Source organism: Lampetra fluviatilis, unplaced genomic scaffold (assembly GCF_964198595.1).
Source record: "Lampetra fluviatilis unplaced genomic scaffold, kcLamFluv1.1 SCAFFOLD_285, whole genome shotgun sequence".
Taxonomy (NCBI): Eukaryota; Metazoa; Chordata; class Hyperoartia; order Petromyzontiformes; family Petromyzontidae; genus Lampetra; species Lampetra fluviatilis.
The window spans coordinates 51,100-74,522 of record NW_027620979.1 but is presented as its reverse complement, the minus strand read 5'-3'; the positions used below and the strand labels follow the sequence as shown (position 1 = coordinate 74,522).

Genomic DNA, 23,423 nt, shown 5'->3' with positions numbered 1-23,423 from the left:
CGCCCCCTTCTAGATCCTTCTAGAAGGGGGCGTGGCCTCACTCCGCCCCCTTCTAGATCCTTCTAGAAGGGGGCGTGGCCTCACTCCACCTCCTTCTAGATCCTTCTTGAAGGTGGCGTGGCCTCACTCCGCCCCCTTCTAGATCCTTCTAGAAGGGGGCGTGGCCTCACTCCACCTCCTTCTAGATCCTTCTAGAAGGAGGCGTGGCCTCGCTCCGCCCCCTTCTAGATCCTTCTAGAAGGGGGCGTGGCCTCACTCCACCTCCTTCTAGATCCTTCTAGAAGGAGGCGTGGCCTCGCTCCGCCCCCTTCTAGATCCTTCTAGAAGGAGGCGTGGCCTCACTCCGCCCCCTTCTAGATCCTTCTAGATGGGGGCGTGGCCTCACTCCGCCCCCTTCTAGATCCTTCTAGAAGGGGGCGTGGCCTCGCTCCGCCCCCTTCTAGATCCTTCTAGATGGGGGCGTGGCCTCACTCCACCTCCTTCTAGATCCTTCTAGAAGGAGGCGTGGCCTCACTCCACCTCCTTCTAGATCCTTTTAGAAGGGGGCGTGGCCTCACTCCGCCCCCTTCTAGATTCTTCTAGAAGGGGGCGTGGCCTCGCTCCGCCTACTTCTAGATCCTTCTAGAAGGGGGCGTGCCCTCGCTCCGCCCCCTTTTAGATCCTTCTAGAAGGGGGCGTGGCCTCACTGCGCCTCCTTCTAGATTCTTCTAGAAGGAGGCGTGGCCTCGCTCCGCCCAGGGGTCACGTGCCCTCTCCCGGGGGTGAGTGTCTGAGTGAGTGTGTGAGTGGGTGAGTGGCTGAGTGAGTGAGTAGCTGAGTGAGTGAGTGGCTGAGGGAGTGAGTGGCTGAGTGAGTGAGTGGCTGAGTGAGTGAGTGGCTGAGTGAGTGGCTGAGTGAGTGAGTGGCTGATTGAGTGGCTGAGTGAGTGAGTGAGTAGGTGAGTGAGTGAGTAGCTGAGTGAGTGAGTGGCTGAGTGATTGAGTGGCTGAGTGAGTGAGTGGCTGAGTGAGTGAGTGGCTGAGTGAGTGAGTGGCTGAGTGAGTGAGTGGCTGAGCGAGTGAGTGGCTGAGTGAGTGGCTGAGTGAGTGAGTGGCTGAGTGAGTGAGTGGCTGAGTGAGTGGCTGAGTGAGTGTCTCAGTGAGTGGCTGAGTGAGTGAGTAGGTGAGTGAGTGAGCAGCTGAGTGAGTGAGTGGCTGAGTGATTGAGTGGCTGAGTGAGTGGCTGAGTGAGTGAGTGGCTGAGTGAGTGAGTGGCTGAGTGAGTGAGTGGCTGAGCGAGTGAGTGGCTGAGTGAGTGAGTGGCTGAGTGAGTGGCTGAGTGTGTGGCTGGCTGAGTGAGTGAGTGAGTGGCTGAGTGAGTGGCTGAGTGAGTAGCTGAGTGAGTGAGTGAGTAGCTGAGTGAGTGAGTAGCTGAGTGAGTGAGTAGCTGAGTGAGTGAGTAGCTGAGTGAGTGAGTGAGTGGTTGAGTGAGTGACTGAGTGACTGAGCGTGTGGCTGAGTGAGTGAGTGACTGAGTGGCTGAGTGACTGAGTGGCTGAGTGGCTGAGTGGCTGAGTGGCTGAGTGTGTGGCTGAGTGAGTGAGTGGCTGAGTGAGTGAGTGAGTGGCTGAGTGAGTGGCTGAGTGAGTAGCTGAGTGAGTGGCTGAGTGAGTGAGTAGCTGAGTGAGTGAGTAGCTGAGTGAGTGAGTAGCTGAGTGAGTGAGTAGCTGAGTGAGTGAGTGGTTGAGTGAGTGACTGAGTGACTGAGTGTGTGGCTGAGTGAGTGAGTGACTGAGTGGCTGAGTGGCTGAGTGGGTGAGGGAGTGGCTGAGTGAGTGACTGAGTGACTGAGTGAGTAGCTGAGTGGCTGAGTGACTGAGTGAGTGAGTGGCTGAGTGAGTGAGTGGCTGAGTGAGTAAGTAGCTGAGTGAGTGAGTGGCTGAGTGAGTGAGTGGCTGAGTGAGTAAGTAGCTGAGTGAGTGGCTGAGTGACTGAGTGAGTTGCTGCTGTTGCTGCTGTTGTTGCTGCTGCTGCTGTGTTCGTGTTTGTAGGAATCCTACTACAAGTCTAGACTCGAAATAGCTGCGTCACCTCATAAGTGAGCATCCCACCAGAGCCTGAGGCTCACAGAGCCAGACTGAGGCTCCCACAGGGTTCAGTGTTAATCAGTGAGGCTCACAGAGCCAGACTGAGGCTCCCACAGGGTTCAGTGTTAATCAGTGAGGCTCACAGAGCCAGACTGAGGCTCCCACAGGGTTCAGTGTTAATCACTGAGGCTCACAGAGCCAGACTGAGGCTCCCACAGGGTTCAGTGTTAATCAGTGAGGCTCACAGAGCCAGACTGAGGCTCCCACAGGGTTCAGTGTTAATCACTGAGGCTCACAGAGCCAGACTGAGGCTCCCACAGGGTTCAGTGTTAATCACTGAGACTCACAGAGCCAGACTGAGGCTCCCACAGGGTTCAGTGTTAATCAGTGAGGCTCACAGAGCCAGACTGAGGCTTCCCCAGGGTTCAGTGTTGATCACTGAGACTCACAGAGCCAGACTGAGGCTCCCACAGGGTTCAGTGTTAATCACTGAGGCTCACAGAGCCAGACTGAGGCTCCCACAGGGTTCAGTGTTAATCTCTGAGACTCACAGAGCCAGACTGAGGCTCCCACAGGGTTCAGTGTTGATCACTGAGGCTCACAGAGCCAGACTGAGGCTCCCACAGGGTTCAGTGTTAATCTCTGAGACTCACAGAGCCAGACTGAGGCTCCCACAGGGTTCAGTGTTAATCACTGAGGCTCACAGAGCCAGACTGAGGCTCCCACAGGGTTCAGTGTTAATCTCTGAGACTCACAGAGCCAGACTGAGGCTCCCACAGGGTTCAGTGTTAATCACTGAGGCTCACAGAGCCAGACTGAGGCTCCCACAGGGTTCAGTGTTAACCAGTGAGGCTCACAGAGCCAGACTGAGGCTCCCACAGGGTTCAGTGTTAATCACTGAGACTCACAGAGCCAGACTGAGGCTCCCACAGGGTTCAGTGTTAACCAGTGAGGCTCACAGAGCCAGACTGAGGCTCCCACAGGGTTCAGTGTTAACCAGTGAGGCTCACAGAGCCAGACTGAGGCTCCCACAGGGTTCAGTGTTAATCACTGAGACTCACAGAGCCAGACTGAGGCTCCCACAGGGTTCAGTGTTGATCACTGAGGCTCACAGAGCCAGACTGAGGCTCCCACAGGGTTCAGTGTTGATCACTGAGGCTCACAGAGCCAGACTGAGGCTCCCACAGGGTTCAGTGTTAATCATTGAGACTCACAGAGCCAGACTGAGGCTCCCACAGGGTTCAGTGTTAACCAGTGAGGCTCACAGAGCCAGACTGAGGCTCCCACAGGGTTCAGTGTTAATCAGTGAGGCTCACAGAGCCAGACTGAGGCTCCCACAGGGTTCAGTGTTAATCACTGAGGCTCACAGAGCCAGACTGAGGCTCCCACAGGGTTCAGTGTTAATCAGTGAGGCTCACAGAGCCAGACTGAGGCTCCCACAGGGTTCAGTGTTAACCAGTGAGGCTCACAGAGCCAGACTGAGGCTCCCACAGGGTTCAGTGTTAACCAGTGAGGCTCACAGAGCCAGACTGAGGCTCCCACAGGGTTCAGTGTTAATCACTGAGACTCACAGAGCCAGACTGAGGCTCCCACAGGGTTCAGTGTTGATCACTGAGGCTCACAGAGCTAGACTGAGGCTCCCACAGGGTTCAGTGTTGATCACTGAGGCTCACAGAGCCAGACTGAGGCTCCCACAGGGTTCAGTGTTAATCAGTGAGGCTCACAGAGCCAGACTGAGGCTCCCACAGGGTTCAGTGTTAATCAGTGAGGCTCATAGAGCCAGACTGAGGCTCCCACAGGGTTCAGTGTTAATCACTGAGGCTCACAGAGCCAGACTGAGGCTCCCACAGGGTTCAGTGTTAATCAGTGAGGCTCACAGAGCCAGACTGAGGCTCCCACAGGGTTCAGTGTTAACCAGTGAGGCTCACAGAGCCAGACTGAGGCTCCCACAGGGTTCAGTGTTAATCACTGAGGCTCACAGAGCCAGACTGAGGCTCCCACAGGGTTCAGTGTTAATCAGTGAGGCTCACTGAGCCAGACTGAGGCTCCCTCCCACAGGGTTCAGTGTTAATCAGTGAGGCTCACAGAGCCAGACTGAGGCTCCCACAGGGTTCAGTGTTAATCAGTGAGGCTCACTGAGCCAGACTGAGGCTCCCTCCCACAGGGTTCAGTGTTAATCACTGAGACTCACAGAGCCAGACTGAGGCTCCCACAGGGTTCAGTGTTAATCACTGAGACTCACAGAGCCAGACTGAGGCTCCCACAGGGTTCAGTGTTAATCACTGAGGCTCACAGAGCCAGACTGAGGCTCCCACAGGGTTCAGTGTTAATCACTGAGACTCACAGAGCCAGACTGAGGCTCCCACAGGGTTCAGTGTTAATCACTGAGGCTCACAGAGCCAGACTGAGGCTCCCACAGGGTTCAGTGTTGATCACTGAGGCTCACAGAGCCAGACTGAGGCTCCCACAGGGTTCAGTGTTAATCACTGAGGCTCACAGAGCCAGACTGAGGCTCCCACAGGGTTCAGTGTTGATCACTGAGGCTCACAGAGCCAGACGGAGGCTCCCACAGGGTTCAGTGTTGATCACTGAGGCTCACTGAGCCAGACTGAGGCTCCCACAGGGTTCAGTGTTGATCACTGAGGCTCACAGAGCCAGACTGAGGCTCCCACAGGGTTCAGTGTTGATCACTGAGGCTCACTGAGCCAGACTGAGGCTCCCACAGGGTTCAGTGTTGATCACTGAGGCTCACTGAGCCAGACTGAGGCTCCCACAGGGTTCAGTGTTAATCACTGAGGCTCACAGAGCCAGACTGAGGCTCCCACAGGGTTCAGTGTTAATCACTGAGGCTCACAGAGCCAGACTGAGGCTCCCACAGGGTTCAGTGTTAATCACTGAGGCTCACAGAGCCAGACTGAGGCTCCCACAGGGTTCAGTGTTAATCACTGAGACTCACAGAGCCAGACTGAGGCTCCCACAGGGTTCAGTGTTAATCACTGAGGCTCACAGAGCCAGACTGAGGCTCCCACAGGGTTCAGTGTTGATCACTGAGGCTCACAGAGCCAGACTGAGGCTCCCATAGGGTTCAGTGTTGATCACTGAGGCTCACAGAGCCAGACTGAGGCTCCCACAGGGTTCAGTGTTAATCACTGAGGCTCACAGAGCCAGACTGAGGCTCCCACAGGGTTCAGTGTTAATCACTGAGGCTCACAGAGCCAGACTGAGGCTCCCACAGGGTTCAGTGTTAATCACTGAGGCTCACTGAGCCAGACTGAGGCTCCCACAGGGTTCAGTGTTAATCACTGAGACTCACAGAGCCAGACGGAGGCTCCCACAGGGTTCAGTGTTAATCACTGAGGCTCACAGAGCCAGACTGAGGCTCCCACAGGGTTCAGTGTTGATCACTGAGGCTCACTGAGCCAGACTGAGGCTCCCACAGGGTTCAGTGTTAATCACTGAGACTCACAGAGCCAGACTGAGGCTCCCACAGGGTTCAGTGTTGATCACTGAGACTCACAGAGCCAGACGGAGGCTCCCACAGGGTTCAGTGTTGATCAATGAGGCTCACAGAGCCAGACTGAGGCTCCCACAGGGTTCAGTGTTAATCACTGAGGCTCACAGAGCCAGACTGAGGCTCCCACAGGGTTCAGTGTTGATCACTGAGGCTCACAGAGCCAGACGGAGGCTCGCACAGGGTTCAGTGTTGATCACTGAGGCTCACTGAGCCAGACTGAGGCTCCCACAGGGTTCAGTGTTGATCACTGAGGCTCACAGAGCCAGACTGAGGCTCCCACAGGGTTCAGTGTTGATCACTGAGGCTCACTGAGCCAGACTGAGGCTCCCACAGGGTTCAGTGTTGATCACTGAGGCTCACTGAGCCAGACTGAGGCTCCCACAGGGTTCAGTGTTAATCACTGAGGCTCACAGAGCCAGACTGAGGCTCCCACAGGGTTCAGTGTTAATCACTGAGGCTCACAGAGCCAGACTGAGGCTCCCACAGGGTTCAGTGTTAATCACTGAGGCTCACAGAGCCCGACTGAGGCTCCCACAGGGTTCAGTGTTAATCACTGAGACTCACAGAGCCAGACTGAGGCTCCCACAGGGTTCAGTGTTAATCACTGAGGCTCACAGAGCCAGACTGAGGCTCCCACTGGGTTCAGTGTTGATCACTGAGGCTCACAGAGCCAGACTGAGGCTCCCATAGGGTTCAGTGTTGATCACTGAGGCTCACAGAGCCAGACTGAGGCTCCCACAGGGTTCAGTGTTAATCACTGAGGCTCACAGAGCCAGACTGAGGCTCCCACAGGGTTCAGTGTTAATCACTGAGGCTCACAGAGCCAGACTGAGGCTCCCACAGGGTTCAGTGTTAATCACTGAGGCTCACTGAGCCAGACTGAGGCTCCCACAGGGTTCAGTGTTAATCACTGAGACTCACAGAGCCAGACGGAGGCTCCCACAGGGTTCAGTGTTAATCACTGAGGCTCACAGAGCCAGACTGAGGCTCCCACAGGGTTCAGTGTTGATCACTGAGGCTCACTGAGCCAGACTGAGGCTCCCACAGGGTTCAGTGTTAATCACTGAGACTCACAGAGCCAGACTGAGGCTCCCACAGGGTTCAGTGTTGATCACTGAGACTCACAGAGCCAGACGGAGGCTCCCACAGGGTTCAGTGTTGATCACTGAGGCTCACAGAGCCAGACGGAGGCTCCCACAGGGTTCAGTGTTGATCACTGAGGCTCACTGAGCCAGACTGAGGCTCCCACAGGGTTCAGTGTTGATCACTGAGGCTCACAGAGCCAGACTGAGGCTCCCACAGGGTTCAGTGTTGATCACTGAGGCTCACTGAGCCAGACTGAGGCTCCCACAGGGTTCAGTGTTAATCACTGAGACTCACAGAGCCAGACGGAGGCTCCCACAGGGTTCAGTGTTAATCACTGAGGCTCACAGAGCCAGACTGAGGCTCCCACAGGGTTCAGTGTTGATCACTGAGGCTCACAGAGCCAGACGGAGGCTCTCACAGGGTTCAGTGTTAATCACTGAGGCTCACAGAGCCAGACTGAGGCTCCCACAGGGTTCAGTGTTGATCACTGAGACTCACAGAGCCAGACTGAGGCTCCCACAGGGTTCAGTGTTGATCACTGAGGCTCACTGAGCCAGACTGAGGCTCCCACAGGGTTCAGTGTTGATCACTGAGGCTCACTGAGCCAGACTGAGGCTCCCACAGGGTTCAGTGTTGATCACTGAGGCTCACTGAGCCAGACTGAGGCTCCCACAGGGTTCAGTGTTTATCACTGAGACTCACAGAGCCAGACTGAGGCTCCCACAGGGTTCAGTGTTGATCACTGAGGCTCACAGAGCCAGACTGAGGCTCCCACAGGGTTCAGTGTTGATCACTGAGGCTCACTGAGCCAGACTGAGGCTCCCACAGGGTTCAGTGTTGATCACTGAGGCTCACAGAGCCAGACTGAGGCTCCCACAGGGTTCAGTGTTGATCACTGAGGCTCACAGAGCCGGACTGATGCTCCCACAGGGTTCAGTGTTAATCACTGAGGCTCACAGAGCCAGACTGAGGCTCCCACAGGGTTCAGTGTTAATCACTGAGGCTCACAGAGCCAGACTGAGGCTCCCACAGGGTTCAGTGTTAATCAGTGAGGCTCACAGAGCCAGACTGAGGCTCCCACAGGGATCAGTATTAATCACTGAGGCTCACAGAGCCAGACTGAGGCTCCCACAGGGTTCAGTGTTAATCACTGAGACTCACAGAGCCAGACTGAGGCTCCCACAGGGTTCAGTGTTAATCACTGAGGCTCACAGAGCCAGACTGAGGCTCCCACAGGGTTCAGTGTTGATCACTGAGGCTCACAGAGCCAGACTGAGGCTCCCACAGGGTTCAGTGTTAATCACTGAGGCTCACAGAGCTAGACAGACTGAGGCTCCCACAGGGTTCAGTGTTAATCACTGAGGCTCACAGAGCCAGACTGAGGCTCCCACAGGGTTCAGTGTTAATCACTGAGGCTCACAGAGCCAGACTGAGGCTCCCACAGGGTTCCGAATTAATCACTGAGGCTCACAGAGCCAGACTGAGGCTCCCACAGGGTTCAGTGTTAATCACTGAGGCTCACAGAGCCATACTGAGGCTCCCTCCCACAGGGTTCAGTGTTGATCACTGAGGCTCACGGAGCCAGACTGAGGCTCCCACAGGGTTCAGTGTTAATCAGTGAGGCTCACAGAGCCAGACTGAGGCTCCCACAGGGTTCAGTGTTAATCACTGAGGCTCACAGAGCCAGACTGAGGCTCCCACAGGGTTCAGTGTTAATCAGTGAGGCTCACAGAGCCAGACTGAGGCTCCCTCCCACAGGGTTCAGTGTTAATCACTGAGGCTCACAGAGCCAGACTGAGGCTCCCACAGGGATCAGTGTTGATCACTGAGACTCACAGAGCCAGACTGAGGCTCCCACAGGGTTCAGTGTTAATCACTGAGGCTCACAGAGCCAGACTGAGGCTCCCACAGGGTTCAGTGTTAATCCCTGAGACTCACAGAGCCAGACTGAGGCTCCCACAGGGTTCAGTGTTAATCACCGAGGCTTACAGAGCCAGACTGAGGCTCCCACAGGGATCAGTGTTGATCACTGAGACTCACAGAGCCAGACTGAGGCTCCCACAGGGTTCAGTGTTAATCACTGAGGCTCACTGAGCCAGACTGAGGCTCCCACAGGGTTCAGTGTCAATCACTGAGACTCACAGAGCCAGACTGAGGCTCCCACAGGGTTCAGTGTTAATCAGTGAGGCTCACAGAGCCAGACTGAGGCTCCCACAGGGTTCAGTGTTAATCACCGAGGCTCACAGAGCCAGACTGAGGCTCCCACAGGGTTCAGTGTAAATCACTGAGACTCACAGAGCCAGACTGAGGCTCCCACAGGGTTCAGTGTTAATCAGTGAGGCTCACAGAGCCAGACTGAGGCTCCCACAGGGTTCAATGTTAATCACTGAGGCTCACAGAGCCAGACTGAGGCTCCCACAGGGTTCAGTGTTAATCAGTGAGGCTCACAGAGCCAGACTGAGGCTCCCACAGGGTTCAGTGTTAATCAGTGAGGCTCACAGAGCCAGACTGAGGCTCCCACAGGGTTCAGTGTTAATCAGTGAGACTCACAGAGCCAGACTGAGGCTCCCACAGGGTTCAGTGTTAATCAGTGAGGCTCACAGAGCCAGACCGAGGCTCCCACAGGGTTCAGTGTTAATCAATGAGGCTCACAGAGCCAGACTGAGGCTCCCACAGGGTTCAGTGTTGATCACTGAGGCTCACAGAGCCAGACTGAGGCTCCCACAGGGTTCAGTGTTAATCACTGAGGCTCACAGAGCCAGACTGAGGCTCCCACAGGGTTCAGTGTTGATCACTGAGGCTCACAGAGCCAGACTGAGGCTCCCACAGGGTTCAGTGTTAATCTCTGAGGCTCACAGAGCCAGACTGAGGCTCCCACAGGGTTCAGTGTTAATCACTGAGGCTCACAGAGCCAGACTGAGGCTCCCACAGGGTTCAGTGTTAATCACTGAAGCTCGCAGAGCCAGACTGAGGCTCCCACAGGGTTCAGTGTTGATCACTGAGGCTCACAAAGCCAGACTGAGGCTCCCACAGGGTTCAGTGTTGATCACTGAGGCTCACAGAGCCAGACTGAGGCTCCCACAGGGTTCAGTGTTAATCACTGAGGCTCACAGAGCCAGACTGAGGCTCCCACAGGGTTCAGTGTTAATCACTGAGGCTCACAGAGCCAGACTGAGGCTCCCACAGGGTTCAGTGTTAATCACTGAGGCTCACAGAGCCAGACTGAGGCTCCCACAGGGTTCAGTGTCGATCACTGAGACTCACAGAGCCAGACTGAGGCTCCCACAGGGTTCAGTGTTAATCAGTGAGGCTCACAGAGCCAGACTGAGGCTCCCACAGGGTTCAGTGTTAATCACTGAGACTCACAGAGCCAGACTGAGGCTCACACAGGGTTCAGTGTTGATCACTGAGGCTCACTGAGCCAGACTGAGGCTCCCACAGGGTTCAGTGTTAATCACTGAGACTCACAGAGCCAGACTGAGGCTCCCACAGGGTTCAGTGTTGATCACTGAGGCTCACTGAGCCAGACTGAGGCTCCCACAGGGTTCAGTGTTGATCACTGAGGCTCACTGAGCCAGACTGAGGCTCCCACAGGGTTCAGTGTTAATCATTGAGACTCACAGAGCCAGACTGAGGCTCCCACAGGGTTCAGTGTTAATCACTGAGGCTCACTGAGCCAGACTGAGGCTCCCACAGGGTTCAGTGTTAATCACTGAGGCTCACTGAGCCAGACTGAGGCTCCCACAGGGTTCAGTGTTGATCACTGAGGCTCACAGAGCCAGACTGAGGCTCCCACAGGGTTCAGTGTTGATCACTGAGGCTCACAGAGCCAGACTGAGGCTCCCACAGGGTTCAGTGTTAATCACTGAGGCTCACTGAGCCAGACTGAGGCTCCCACAGGGTTCAGTGTTAATCATTGAGACTCACAGAGCCAGACTGAGGCTCCCACAGGGTTCAGTGTTGATCACTGAGGCTCACTGAGCCAGACTGAGGCTCCCACAGGGTTCAGTGTTGATCACTGAGGCTCACAGAGCCAGACTGAGGCTCCCACAGGGTTCAGTGTTAATCATTGAGACTCACAGAGCCAGACTGAGGCTCCCACAGGGTTCAGTGTTAATCACTGAGGCTCACTGAGCCAGACTGAGGCTCCCACAGGGTTCAGTGTTAATCATTGAGACTCACAGAGCCAGACTGAGGCTCCCACAGGGTTCAGTGTTGATCACTGAGGCTCACTGAGCCAGACTGAGGCTCCCACAGGGTTCAGTGTTGATCACTGAGGCTCACAGAGCCAGACTGAGGCTCCCACAGGGTTCAGTGTTAATCACTGAGGCTCACTGAGCCAGACTGAGGCTCCCACAGGGTTCAGTGTCAATCACTGGTTACGTCATCGAGCACAAAGCCGCTCCCGTTGAGTGACGTCATTCACTGTCAAAGTTACCCCGCCGCTGTGACGTCATCGTCGGTGAAGTGTGTCGTCACCGCGTGGACAGGCGCCACTCGGTGCGACGTGACGTCACCGCGTAAGCGGTCTACCGCCGTGTGACGTCACCGCGTACGCAGCCCTTTGCGGTGTGACGTCACCGCGTTTCAAGTCTCTCCTGTGCGGCGTGACGTCACTCCCACACAGTTTTGCGTTCCCCTCAGCAACGCAGTGACGTCATCGCTTGTACATTTCGATTGCGATGTATGACGTCACTCAAATCACTGTTTCCCCAGCTGCGTCGTGACGTCGCCACGCACGCGCCTCCTCGTGCGTCGTGACGTCACCGCGTAAGAGCCCCCACCCCCTCTCACCCCCGTGCGCCGTGACGTCACCACGCACGAGCCTCCCCTTGCGTCGTGACGTCACCGCGTGCAGCAGCCAGCGCACCGGAAGTAGTTCTCGCCGCGCGCGTCACTTCCGCTTCGTGTGTACAGTAGCGAGTAGGCGTACAGTGCGAGCGGGGAATCACCAAACAACACGACCCATCATCACCACGTCGGCCTCTGGTCGATAAACCGTCAGCAAGGAATCACCAACGTCACCCACCACCACCCATCATCATCACCACGTCGGCCTCTGGTCGATAAACCGTCAGGAAGGAATCACCAACGTCACCCATCACCACCCATCATCACCACCACGTCGGCCTCTGGTCGATAAACCGTCAGCAAGGAATCACCATCGTCACCCATCACCACCCATCATCACCACCACGTCGGCCTCTGGTCGATAAACCGTCAGCAAGGAATCACCAACGTCACCCACCACCACCCATCATCACCACCACGTCGGCCTCTGGTCGATAAACCGTCAGCAAGGAATCACCATCGTCACCCATCACCACCCATCATCACCACCACGTCGGCCTCTGGTCGATAAACCGTCAGCAAGGAATCACCAACGTCACCCACCACCACCCATCATCACCACCACGTCGGCCTCTGGTCGATAAACCGTCAGCAAGGAATCACCATCGTCACCCATCACCACCCATCATCACCACCACGTCGGCCTCTGGTCGATAAACCGTCAGCAAGGAATCACCATCGTCACCCATCACCACCCATCATCACCACCACGTCGGCCTCTGGTCGATAAACCGTCAGCAAGGAATCACCAACGTCACCCATCACCACCCATCATCATCATCATCGCCGCGGTCTGTGGGCGATAAACCGTCAGCAAGGAATCACCAACGTCACCCACCACCACCCATCATCATCATCGCCGCGGTCTGTGGGCGATAAACCGTCAGCAAGGAATCACCAACGTCACCCACCACCACCCATCATCATCATCGCCGCGGTCTGTGGGCGATAAACCGTCAGGAAGGAATCACCAAGTTCACTCACCCATCACCACCCATCATCATCATCACCGCGATCTGTGGGCGATAAACCTACAGGAAGGAATCACCAAGTTCACTCACCCATCACCACCCATCATCATCATCACCGCGATCTGTGGGCGATAAACCTACAGGAAGGAATCACCAAGTTCACTCACCCATCACCACCCATCATCATCATCACCGCGATCTGTGGGCGATAAACCTACAGGAAGGAATCACCAAGTTCACTCACCCATCACCACCCATCATCATCATCACCGCGATCTGTGGGCGATAAACCTACAGGAAGGAATCACCAAGTTCACTCACCCATCATCACCACCACCACCAATCATCACCGCCGCGATCTGTGGGCGATACATCTGTGAGCGAGATCCACGTCACTGTCGTCAACATGGTGAGTGTGTCACTCTGTGTGTGTGTGTCACTGTGTGTGTGTGTCACTGTGTGTCACTGTGTGTGTGTGTGTCACTGTGTGTGTGTGTCACTGTGTGTCACTGTGTGTGTGTGTGTCACTGTGTGTGTGTGTCACTGTGTGTGTGTGTCACTGTGTGTGAGTGTGTCACTGTGTGTGTGTGTGTCACTGTGTGTGTGTCACTGTGTGTGTCACTGTGTGTGTGTGTCACTGTGTGTGTGTGTCACTGTGTGTGTGTCACTGTGTGTGTGTGTCACTGTGTGTGTGTGTCACTGTGTGTGTGTGTCACTGTGTGTGTGTCACTGTGTGTGTGTGTGTGTCACTGTGTGTGTGTCACTGTGTGTGTGTCACTGTGTGTGTGTCACTGTGTGTGTGTGTCACTGTGTGTGTGTGTCACTGTGTGTGTGTCACTGTGTGTGTGTGTCACTGTGTGTGTCACTGTGTGTGTCACTGTGTGTGTGTGTCACTGTGTGTGTCACTGTGTGTGTCACTGTGTGTGTGTGTCACTGTGTGTGTCACTGTGTGTGTGTGTCACTGCGTGTGTGTGTCACTGTGTGTGTCACTGTGTGTGTGTGTGTCACTGTGTGTGTCACTGTGTGTGTGTGTGTGTCACTGTGTGTGTCTGTCACTGTGTGTGTGTCACTGTGTGTGTGTGTGTCACTGTGTGTGTGTCACTGTGTGTGTGTGTGTGTCACTGTGTGTCACTGTGTGTGTCACTGTGTGTCACTGTGTGTGTCTGTCACTGTGTGTGTGTCACTGTGTGTGTGTATGTCACTGTGTGTGTGTGTCACTTTGTGTCACTGTGTGTGTGTGTCACTGTGTGTGTCTGTCACTGTGTGTGTGTGTGTCACTGTGTGTGTGTGTGTCACTGTGTGTGTGTGTGTCACTGTGTGTGTGTCACTGTGTGTGTGTGTCACTGTGTGTGTGTGTGTCACTGTGTGTGTGTCACTGTGTGTGTGTGTCACTGTGTGTGTCACTGTGTGTGTGTCACTGTGTGTGTGTGTCACTGTGTGTGTGTCACTGTGTGTGTGTCACTGTGTGTGTGTGTGTGTCACTGTGTGTGTGTGTGTCACTGTGTGTGTGTGTCACTGTGTGTGTGTGTGTGTCACTGTGTGTGTGTGTCACTGTGTGTGTGTCACTGTGTGTGTGTCACTGTGTGTGTGTGTGTCACTGTGTGTGTGTGTCACTGTGTGTGTGTGTGTCACTGTGTGTGTGTGTCACTGTGTGTGTGTGTGTCACTGTGTGTGTGTGTCACTGTGTGTGTGTCACTGTGTGTGAGTGTGTCACTGTGTGTGTGTGTGTGTGTGTCACTGTGTGTGTGTGTCACTGTGTGTGTGTGTGTGTCACTGTGTGTGTCTCTAGTTCAACGTTTTAGAACACGCCTTCCTCAGGCCCCTGTCAAGTCGCTTCACAACTCAGTTCCGCTGCTACTCAGTCTCCATGTTCCCAGGGAACGAGCGCTCGGACGTCGAGCGTGGCGGAAAGAGTGACTCACTCACCCACTCAGTCACCCACTCAGTCACTCAGTCACTCACTCACTCACTCAGTCACCCAGTCACCCACTCAGTCACTCAGTCAGTCACTCAGTCAGTCAGTCAGTCACTCAGTCATTCACACACTCACTCAGTCACTCAATGAGTCAGTCAGTGATTCACTCACTCACTCAGTCACTCAGCTACTCACTCAGTCACTCAGTCACTCAGCCACTCAGTCACTCAGTCAGTCAGTGATTCACTCAGTCACTCACTCAGTCATTCACACACTCACTCAGTCACTCACTGAGTCAGTCAGTGATTCACTCAGTCACTCAATCACTCACTCAGTCAGTCACTCAGTCACTCACTCACTCACTCAGTCACTGACTCACTCAGACACTCACTCAGTCACTCAGTCAGTCACTCAGTCAGTCACCCACTCAGTCACTCAGCCAGTCACTCAGTCACTCAGTCAGTCACTCAGTCACTCACTCAGTCACTCACTCACTCACTCAGTCACTCACTCAGTCACTCACTCAGTCACTCACTCAGTCACTCAGTCAGTCACTCAGTCACTCAGTCACTCACTCAGTCAGTCACTCAGTCACTCACTCAGTCAATCACTCAGTCACTCACTCAGTCAGTCACTCACTCACTCAGTCACCCACTCACTCAGTCACTCACTCACTCACTCAGTCACTCAGCTACTCACTCACTCAGTCACTCACTCAGTCACTCAGCTACTCACTCACTCACTCAGTCACCCACGCACTCAGCCAGTCACTCAGTCACTCAGTCACTCAGTCACTCACTCAGTCAATCACTCAGTCACTCACTCAGTCAGTCACTCACTCAGTCAGTCACTCACTCAGTCACTCAGTCACCCACTCACTCAGTCACCCACTCACTCAGTCACCCACTCACTCACCCACTCACTCACTCACCTACCTACTGCTGCTGATGATGATGATGCTGATGATGCTGCTGCTGATGCTGCTGATGATGCTGCTACTGCTGATGATGCTGATGATGATGATGTTGCTGATGATGCTGCTGCTTATGATGATGCTGCTGATGATGTTGCTGATGATGCTGATGATGATGTTGATGATGATGCTGATGATGCTGATGATGATGATGATGCTGATGATGATGATGATGTTGATGATGATGATGTTGATGATGATGCTGCTGCTGATGATGATGATGATGTTGCTGATGATGATGATGTTGCTGATGATGCTGCTGATGATGATGCTGCTGCTGATGATGATGCTGCTGCTGCTGCTGCTGCTGATGATGATGCTGATGATGATGCTGCTGATGATGTTGCTGATGATGATGCTGCTGATGATGATGATGATGATGCTGCTGATGATGATGATGCTGCTGATGATGCTGCTGATGATGCTGCTGATGATGATGATGATGCTGCTGATGATGTTGCTGATGATGATGCTGCTGATGATGATGATGATGCTGCTGATGATGCTGCTGATGATGATGCTGATGATGATGTTGCTGATGATGATGATGATGCTGCTGATGATGATGCTGATGATGATGTTGCTGATGATGATGCTGCTGATGATGCTGCTGATGATGATGATGATGCTGCTGATGATGCTGCTGATGATGATGCTGATGATGATGTTGTTGCTGCTGATGATGATGATGATGCTGCTGATGCTGCTGCTGATGATGATGATGTTGCTGATGATGATGCTGATGATGATGATGATGCTGCTGCTGATGATGCTGCTGATGATGCTGCTGATGATGATGCTGATGATGATGTTGCTGCTGATGATGATGCTGATGATGATGATGCTGCTGCTGATGATGCTGCTGATGATGCTGCTGATGATGCTGCTGATGATGATGCTGATGATGATGTTGCTGCTGATGATGATGCTGATGATGATGATGATGATGCTGATGATGATGATGCTGATGATGATGATGATGCTGCTGCTGATGATGCTGCTGATGATGATGATGCTGCTGATGATGCTGATAATGATGATGATGTTGCTGATGATGCTGCTGATGATGATGCTGCTGATGATGCTGCTGATGATGATGATGATGCTGATGATGATGATGATGCTGATGATGATGCTGATGATGATGATGATGCTGCTGCTGATGATGCTGCTGATGATGATGATGCTGCTGATGATGCTGCTGATGATGATGCTGCTGATGATGATGATGATGCTGATGATGATGATGATGTCTCATTCCTTGCAGTCATTCTACCGCCATCAGCCCTCGACCAACTCAGTGAGTTCACCCACACACAGACAAAGCTGCCCCAGGTAGCCTCCAGCAGGGCTGTAGGGGCAAGTGCAATCTCCGTATCCCCCCCCCCTTCCCGTGTCTCCCCCCCGTGTCTCCCCCCCGTGTCTCCCCCCGTGTCTCCCCCCCCCCGTGTCTCTCCCCCCGTGTCTCTCCCCCCGTGTCTCCCCCCGTGTCTCTCCCCGTGTCTCTCCTTCCGTGTCTCTCCCCGTGTCTCTCCCCCCGTGTCTCCCCGTGTCTCCCCCCCCGTGTCTCTCCCCCCGTGTCTCCCCGTGTCTCTCCCCCCGTGTCTCTCCCCGTGTCTCTCCCCCCGTGTCTCTCCCCGTGTCTCTCCCCCCGTGTCTCCCCGTGTCCCCCCCCCCCGTGTCTCTTCCCCCGTGTCTCCCCCCGTGTCTCTCCCCGTGTCTCTCCCCCCGTGTCTCCCCCCGTGTCTCCCCCCGTGTCTCTCCCCGTGTCTCTCCCCCCGTGTCTCTCCCCGTGTCTCTCCCCCCGTGTCTCCCCGTGTCTCCCCCCCCGTGTCTCTCCCCCCGTGTCTCCCCCCGTGTCTCTCCCCGTGTCTCTCCCCCCGTGTCTCCCCGTGTCCCCCCCCCCCCCGTGTCTCTCCCCCCGTGTCTCTCCCCCCGTGTCTCCCCGTGTCTCCCCCCCCGTGTCTCTCCCCCCGTGTCTCCCCCCGTGTCTCTCCCCGTGTCTCTCCCCCCGTGTCTCCCCGTGTCCCCCCCCCCCCCGTGTCTCCCCCCCCGTGTCTCTCCCCCCGTGTCTCCCCCCGTGTCTCCCCCCGTGTCTCTCCCCCCGTGTCTCCCCGTGTCCCCCCCCCCCCGTGTCTCTCCCCCCGTGTCTCCCCCCGTGTCTCCCCCCGTGTCTCTCCCCGTGTCTCTCCCCCCGTGTCTCTCCCCCCGTGTCTCTCCCCGTGTCTCTCCCCCCGTGTCTCCCCGTGTCTCCCCCCCCGTGTCTCTCCCCCCGTGTCTCCCCCCGTGTCTCTCCCCGTGTCTCTCTCCCCGTGTCTCCCCGTGTCCCCCCCCCCCCGTGTCTCTCCCCCCGTGTCTCCCCCCGTGTCTCTCCCCGTGTCTCTCTCCCCGTGTCTCCCCGTGTCCCCCCCCCCCCGTGTCTCTCCCCCCGTGTCTCCCCCCGTGTCTCTCCCCCCGTGTCTCCCCGTGTCCCCCCCCCCCCGTGTCTCTCCCCCCGTGTCTCCCCCCGTGTCTCTCCCCGTGTCTCTCCCCCCGTGTCTCTCCCCCCGTGTCTCTTCCCGTGTCTCTCCCCCCGTGTCTCCCCGTGTCCCCCCCCCCCCGTGTCTTCCCCCCCGTGTCTCCCCCCGTGTCTCCCCCCGTGTCTCTCCCCGTGTCTCTCCCCCCGTGTCTCTCCCCGTGTCTCTCCCCCCGTGTCTCCCCGTGTCTCCCCCCCCGTGTCTCTCCCCCCGTGTCTCCCCCCGTGTCTCTCCCCGTGTCTCTCCCCCCGTGTCTCCCCGTGTCCCCCCCCCCCGTGTCTCCCCCCCCGTGTCTCCCCCCGTGTCTCTCCCCCCGTGTCTCCCCGTGTCCCCCCCCCCCGTGTCTCTCCCCCCGTGTCTCCCCGTGTCTCCCCCCCCGTGTCTCCCCCCCCGTGTCTCCCCCCTCGTGTCTCTCCCCCGTGTCCCCCCCCCCGTGTCTCCCCCCCCGTGTCTCCCCCCGTGTCTCTCCCCCCGTGTCTCCCCCCCCGTGTCTCCCCCCCCGTGTCTCCCCCCCCGTGTCTCCCTGTCTCCCCCCCCGTGTCTCCCCCCCCGTGTCTCCCCCCCCGTGTCTCCCCCCGTGTCTCCCCCCGTGTCTCCCCCCCCGTGTCTCCCCCCCCGTGTCTCTCCCCCCCCGTGTCTCCCCCCCCGTGTCTCTCCCCCCCCCGTGTCTCCCCCCCCGTGTCTCCCCCCCCGTGTCTCTCTCCCCGTGTCTCCCCCCCCGTGTCTCCCCCCCCGTGTCTCCCCCCCCCGTGTCTCCCCCCCCGTGTCTCCCCCCCCGTGTCTCCCCCCCCCGTGTCTCCCCCCCCGTGTCTCCCCCCCCGTGTCTCCCCCCCCGTGTCTCCCCCCCCGTGTCTCCCCCCCCGTGTCTCCCCCCCCGTGTCTCCCCCCCCGTGTCTCCCCCCCCGTGTCTCCCCCCCCGTGTCTCCCCCCCCGTGTCTCCCCCCCCCGTGTCTCCCCCCCCGTGTCTCCCCCCCCGTGTCTCCCCCCCCGTGTCTCCCCCCCCGTGTCTCCCCCCCCGTGTCTCCCCCCCCGTGTCTCCCCCCCCGTGTCTCCCCCCCCGTGTCTCCCCCCCCGTGTCTCCCCCCCGTGTCTCTCCCCCCGTGTCTCCCCCCCCCGTGTCTCCCCCCCCGTGTCTCCCCCCCCGTGTCTCTCCCCCCGTGTCTCCCCCCCCGTGTCTCCCCCCCCGTGTCTCCCCCCCCGTGTCTCCCCCCCCGTGTCTCCCCCCCCGTGTCTCCCCCCCGTGTCTCTCCCCCCGTGTCTCCCCCCCCGTGTCTCCCCCCCCGTGTCTCCCCCCCCGTGTCTCCCCCCCCGTGTCTCCCCCCCCGTGTCTCCCCCCCCGTGTCTCCCCCCCCGTGTCTCTCCCCCCGTGTCTCTCCCCCCGTGTCTCCCCTTCCCCGTGTCTCCCCCCCCGTGTCTCCCCCCCCGTGTCTCTCCCCCCGTGTCTCCCCCCCCCCCGTGTCTCCCCCCCGTGTCTCCCCCCCGTGTCTCTCCCCCCGTTTCTCCCCCCCGTGTCTCCCCCCCCTTGTCTCTCCCCCCCGTGTCTCTCCCCCCCCGTGTCTCCCCCCGTGTCTCCCCCCCCGTGTCTCTCCCCCCGTGTCTCTCTCCCCGTGTCTCCCCCCCCGTGTCTCCCCCCCCGTGTCTCCCCCCCCGTGTCTCTCTCCCCGTGTCTCTCCCCCCGTGTCTCCCCCCCCGTGTCTCTCTCCCCGTGTCTCTCTCCCCGTGTCTCTCCCTCCGTGTCTCCCCCCCCGTGTCTCTCTCCCCGTGTCTCTCCCCCCGTGTCTCCCCCCCCGTGTCTCTCTCCCCGTGTCTCTCTCCCCGTGTCTCTCCCCCCGTGTCTCCCCCCCCGTGTCTCCTCCCCCGTGTCTCTCTCCCCGTGTCTCCCCCCCCGTGTCTCTCTCCCCGTGTCTCTCTCCCCGTGTCTCCCCCCCCATGTCTCCCCTTATCCCCCGTGTGTATCCCCGTGTCTCCCCCCCCGTGTCTCTCTTCCCGTGTCTCCCCCCCCGTGTCTCCCCCCCGTGTCTCCCTCCCCGTGTCTCCCCCCCCGTGTCTCCCCCCCCGTGTCTCCCCCCCCGTGTCTCCCCCCGTGTCTCTCCCCCTGTGTCTCTCACCGTGTCTCCCCCCCCATGTCTCCCCCCGTGTCTCCCCCCCGTGTCTCCCTCCCCGTGTCTCCCCCCCCGTGTCTCCCCCCCCGTGTCTCCCCCCCCGTGTCTCCCCCCCCGTGTCTCCCCCCCCATGTCTCCCCCCGTGTCTCTCCCCCTGTGTCTCTCACCGTGTCTCCCCCCCCATGTCTCCCCCCGTGTCTCCCCCCCCGTGTCTCTCTCCCCGTGTCTCCCCCCCCGTGTCTCTCCCCGTGTCTCCCCCCCCGTGTCTCCCCCCCCGTGTCTCCCCCCCCATGTCTCTCCCCGTGTCTCCCCCCCCATGTCTCCCCCCGTGTCTCCCCCCCGTGTCTCCCCCCCCGTGTCTCCCCCCCCGTGTCTCCCCCCCGTGTCTCCCCCCCTGTGTCTCTCCCCGTGTCTCCCCCCCCATGTCTCCCCCCGTGTCTCCCCCCCCATGTCTCTCCCCGTGTCTCCCCCCCCGTGTCTCCCCCCCCATGTCTCCCCCCGTGTCTCTCCCCCTGTGTCTCTCACCGTGTCTCTCCCCCGTGTCTCTCCCCCCGTGTCTCCCCCCCCCCCCGTGTCTCCCCCTCCCTGTGTCTCCCCCCCCGTGTCTCCCCCCCCATGTCTCCCCCCGTGTCTCTCCCCCTGTGTCTCTCCCCGTGTCTCCCCCCCCATGTCTCCCCCCGTGTCTCCCCCCCCGTGTCTCTCCCCGTGTCTCCCCCCCCATGTCTCCCCCCGTGTCTCTCCCCCTGTGTCTCTCACCGTGTCTCCCCCCCCATGTCTCCCCCCGTGTCTCCCCCCCCGTGTCTCTCTCCCCGTGTCTCCCCCCCCGTGTCTCTCCCCGTGTCTCCCCCCCCGTGTCTCCCCCCCCGTGTCTCCCCCCCCATGTCTCTCCCCGTGTCTCCCCCCCCATGTCTCCCCCCGTGTCTCCCCCCCCGTGTCTCCCCCCCCGTGTCTCCCCCCCCGTGTCTCCCCCCCGTGTCTCCCCCCCTGTGTCTCTCCCCGTGTCTCCCCCCCCATGTCTCCCCCCGTGTCTCCCCCCCCATGTCTCTCCCCGTGTCTCCCCCCCCGTGTCTCCCCCCCCATGTCTCCCCCCGTGTCTCTCCCCCTGTGTCTCTCACCGTGTCTCTCCCCCGTGTCTCTCCCCCCGTGTCTCCCCCCCCCCCCCGTGTCTCCCCCTCCCTGTGTCTCCCCCCCCGTGTCTCCCCCCCCATGTCTCCCCCCGTGTCTCTCCCCCTGTGTCTCTCCCCGTGTCTCCCCCCCCATGTCCCCCCCCGTGTCTCCCCCCCCATGTCTCTCCCCGTGTCTCCCCCCCCATGTCTCCCCCCGTGTCTCTCCCCCTGTGTCTCTCACCGTGTCTCTCCCCCGTGTCTCTCCCCCCGTGTCTCCCCCCCCCCCGTGTCTCCCCCTCCCTCTGTCTCCCCCCCCGTGTCTCCCCCCCCATGTCTCCCCCCGTGTCTCTCCCCCTGTGTCTCTCACCGTGTCTCTCACCGTGTCTCTCCCCGTGTCTCCCCCCCGTGTGTCTCTCTCCCCGTGTCCCTCCCCCCGTGTCTCTCCCCCCGTGTCTCTCCCCCCGTGTCTCCCCCCCCGTGTCTCTCCCCCCGTGTCTCTCCCCCCGTGTCTCCCCCCCCGTGTCTCTCCCCCCGTGTGACCCCCCCCGTGTCTCTCCCCCCGTGTCTCCCCCCCCGTGTCTCCCCCCCGTGTCTCCCCCCGTGTCTCTCCCCCCGTGTCTCTCCCCCCGTGTCTCCCCCCGTGTCTCCCCCCCCGTGTCTCCCCCCGTGTCTCTCCCCCCGTGTCTTTCCCCCCGTGTCTCCCCCCGTGTCTCCCCCCCCGTGTCTCCCCCCGTGTTTTTCCCCCCGTGTCTCTCCCCCCGTGTCTCCCCCCGTGTCTCTCCCCCCGTGTCTCTCCCCCCGTGTCTCCCCCCCCGTGTCTCCCCCCGTGTCTCTCTCCCCGTGTCTCTCCCCCCGTGTCTCCCCCCCCGTGTCTCCCCCTCCCCGTGTCTCTCCCCCCGTGTCTCCCCCCGTGTCTCTCCCCCTGTGTCTCTCACCGTGTCTCTCCCCGTGTCTCTCCCCCCGTGTCTCCCCCCCCGTGTCTCCCCCCCCGTGTCTCCCCCCCCGTGTCTCTCCCCCTGTGTCTCTCACCGTGTCTCTCCCCCCGTGTCTCCCCCCCCGTGTCTCCCCCCCCGTGTCTCCCCCTCCCCGTGTCTCTCTCCCCGTGTCTCCCCCCGTGTCTCTCCCCCTGTGTCTCTCACCGTGTCTCTCACCGTGTCTCTCCCCCCCCCCTCCCCGTGTCTCTCCCCCCGTGTCCCCCCCCGTGTCTCTCCCCCCGTGTCTCTCTCCCCGTGTCTCTCCCCCCCCCCTCCCCGTGTCTCCCCCCCCGTGTCTCTCTCCCCGTGTCTCCCCCCCCGTGTCTCTCACCGTGTCTCTCACCGTGTCTCTCCCCCCCCCCTCCCCGTGTCTCTCCCCCCGTGTCTCCCCCCCCGTGTCTCCCCCCCCGTGTCTCCCCCCCTGTGTCTCTCACCTTGTCTCCCCCCCCCCCGTGTCTCCCCCCCCGTGTCTCCCCCCCCGTGTCTCTCACCGTGTCTCTCCCCCCCCCCCCCCCCCCCGTGTCTCTCCCCCCCAGGCCGACTGAACATCACGTACCCGATGCTGTTCAGGCTGCGCAATGCGCGCGCTGACCGCAGCACTCACTGCGGAGTGCTGGAGTTCATCGCCGACGAGGGCAAATGCTACCTGCCCTACTGGGTAGGCACTCACCTACTCACTCACCTACTCACCTACTCACTCACCCACTCACTCACCTACTCAGCTACTCACTCACCTACTCACTCACTCACTCACCTACTCACTCACCTACTCACTCACCTACTCACTCACGCACTGCGGAGTGCTGGAGTTCATCGCCGACGAGGGCAAATGCTACCTGCCCTACTGGGTAGGCACTCACCTACTCACTCACCTACTCACCTACTCACTCACCTACTCACTCACTCACTCACCTACTCACTCACCTACTCACTCACCTACTCACTCACCTACTCAGCTACTCACTCACCTACTCACCTACACGCTCACCTACTCACCTACACACTCGCTCACCTACTCACTCAGCTAGTCAGCTACTCACTCACCTACTCACTCACCTACTCACTCACCTACTCACCTACTCACTCAGCTACTCACTTACCTACTCACTCACCTACTCACTCAGCTAGTCAGCTACTCACTCACCTACTCACTCACCTACTCACTCAGCTACTCACCTACTCACTCACCTACTCACTCACCTACTCACCTACTCACTCACCTACTCACTCACCTACTCACCCACTCACTCACCCACTCACTCACCTACTCACCTACTCACTCACCTACTCACTCACCTACTCACCTACACACTCGCTCACCTACTCACTCAGCTAGTCAGCTACTCACTC

The 23,423-nt window shown here is 58.9% G+C and overlaps 1 protein-coding gene across 1 annotated transcript in view; it reads left to right on the top strand.

Moving 5' to 3' along the window:
- The first annotated feature begins 11,540 nt into the window (after positions 1-11,540).
- UFD1 (ubiquitin recognition factor in ER associated degradation 1) overlaps positions 11,541-23,423 on the top strand; it is a 44,998-nt gene continuing 33,115 nt past the window's right edge. Inside the window, exons 1-4 of the mRNA XM_078885062.1 lie at positions 11,541-12,896; positions 14,277-14,400; positions 16,643-16,675; positions 22,610-22,731. Of these exons, the coding sequence (XP_078741188.1) occupies positions 12,894-12,896; positions 14,277-14,400; positions 16,643-16,675; positions 22,610-22,731 (282 nt within the window). The 5' untranslated portion in view covers positions 11,541-12,893. The remainder of the gene's footprint in view (positions 12,897-14,276; positions 14,401-16,642; positions 16,676-22,609; positions 22,732-23,423) is intronic.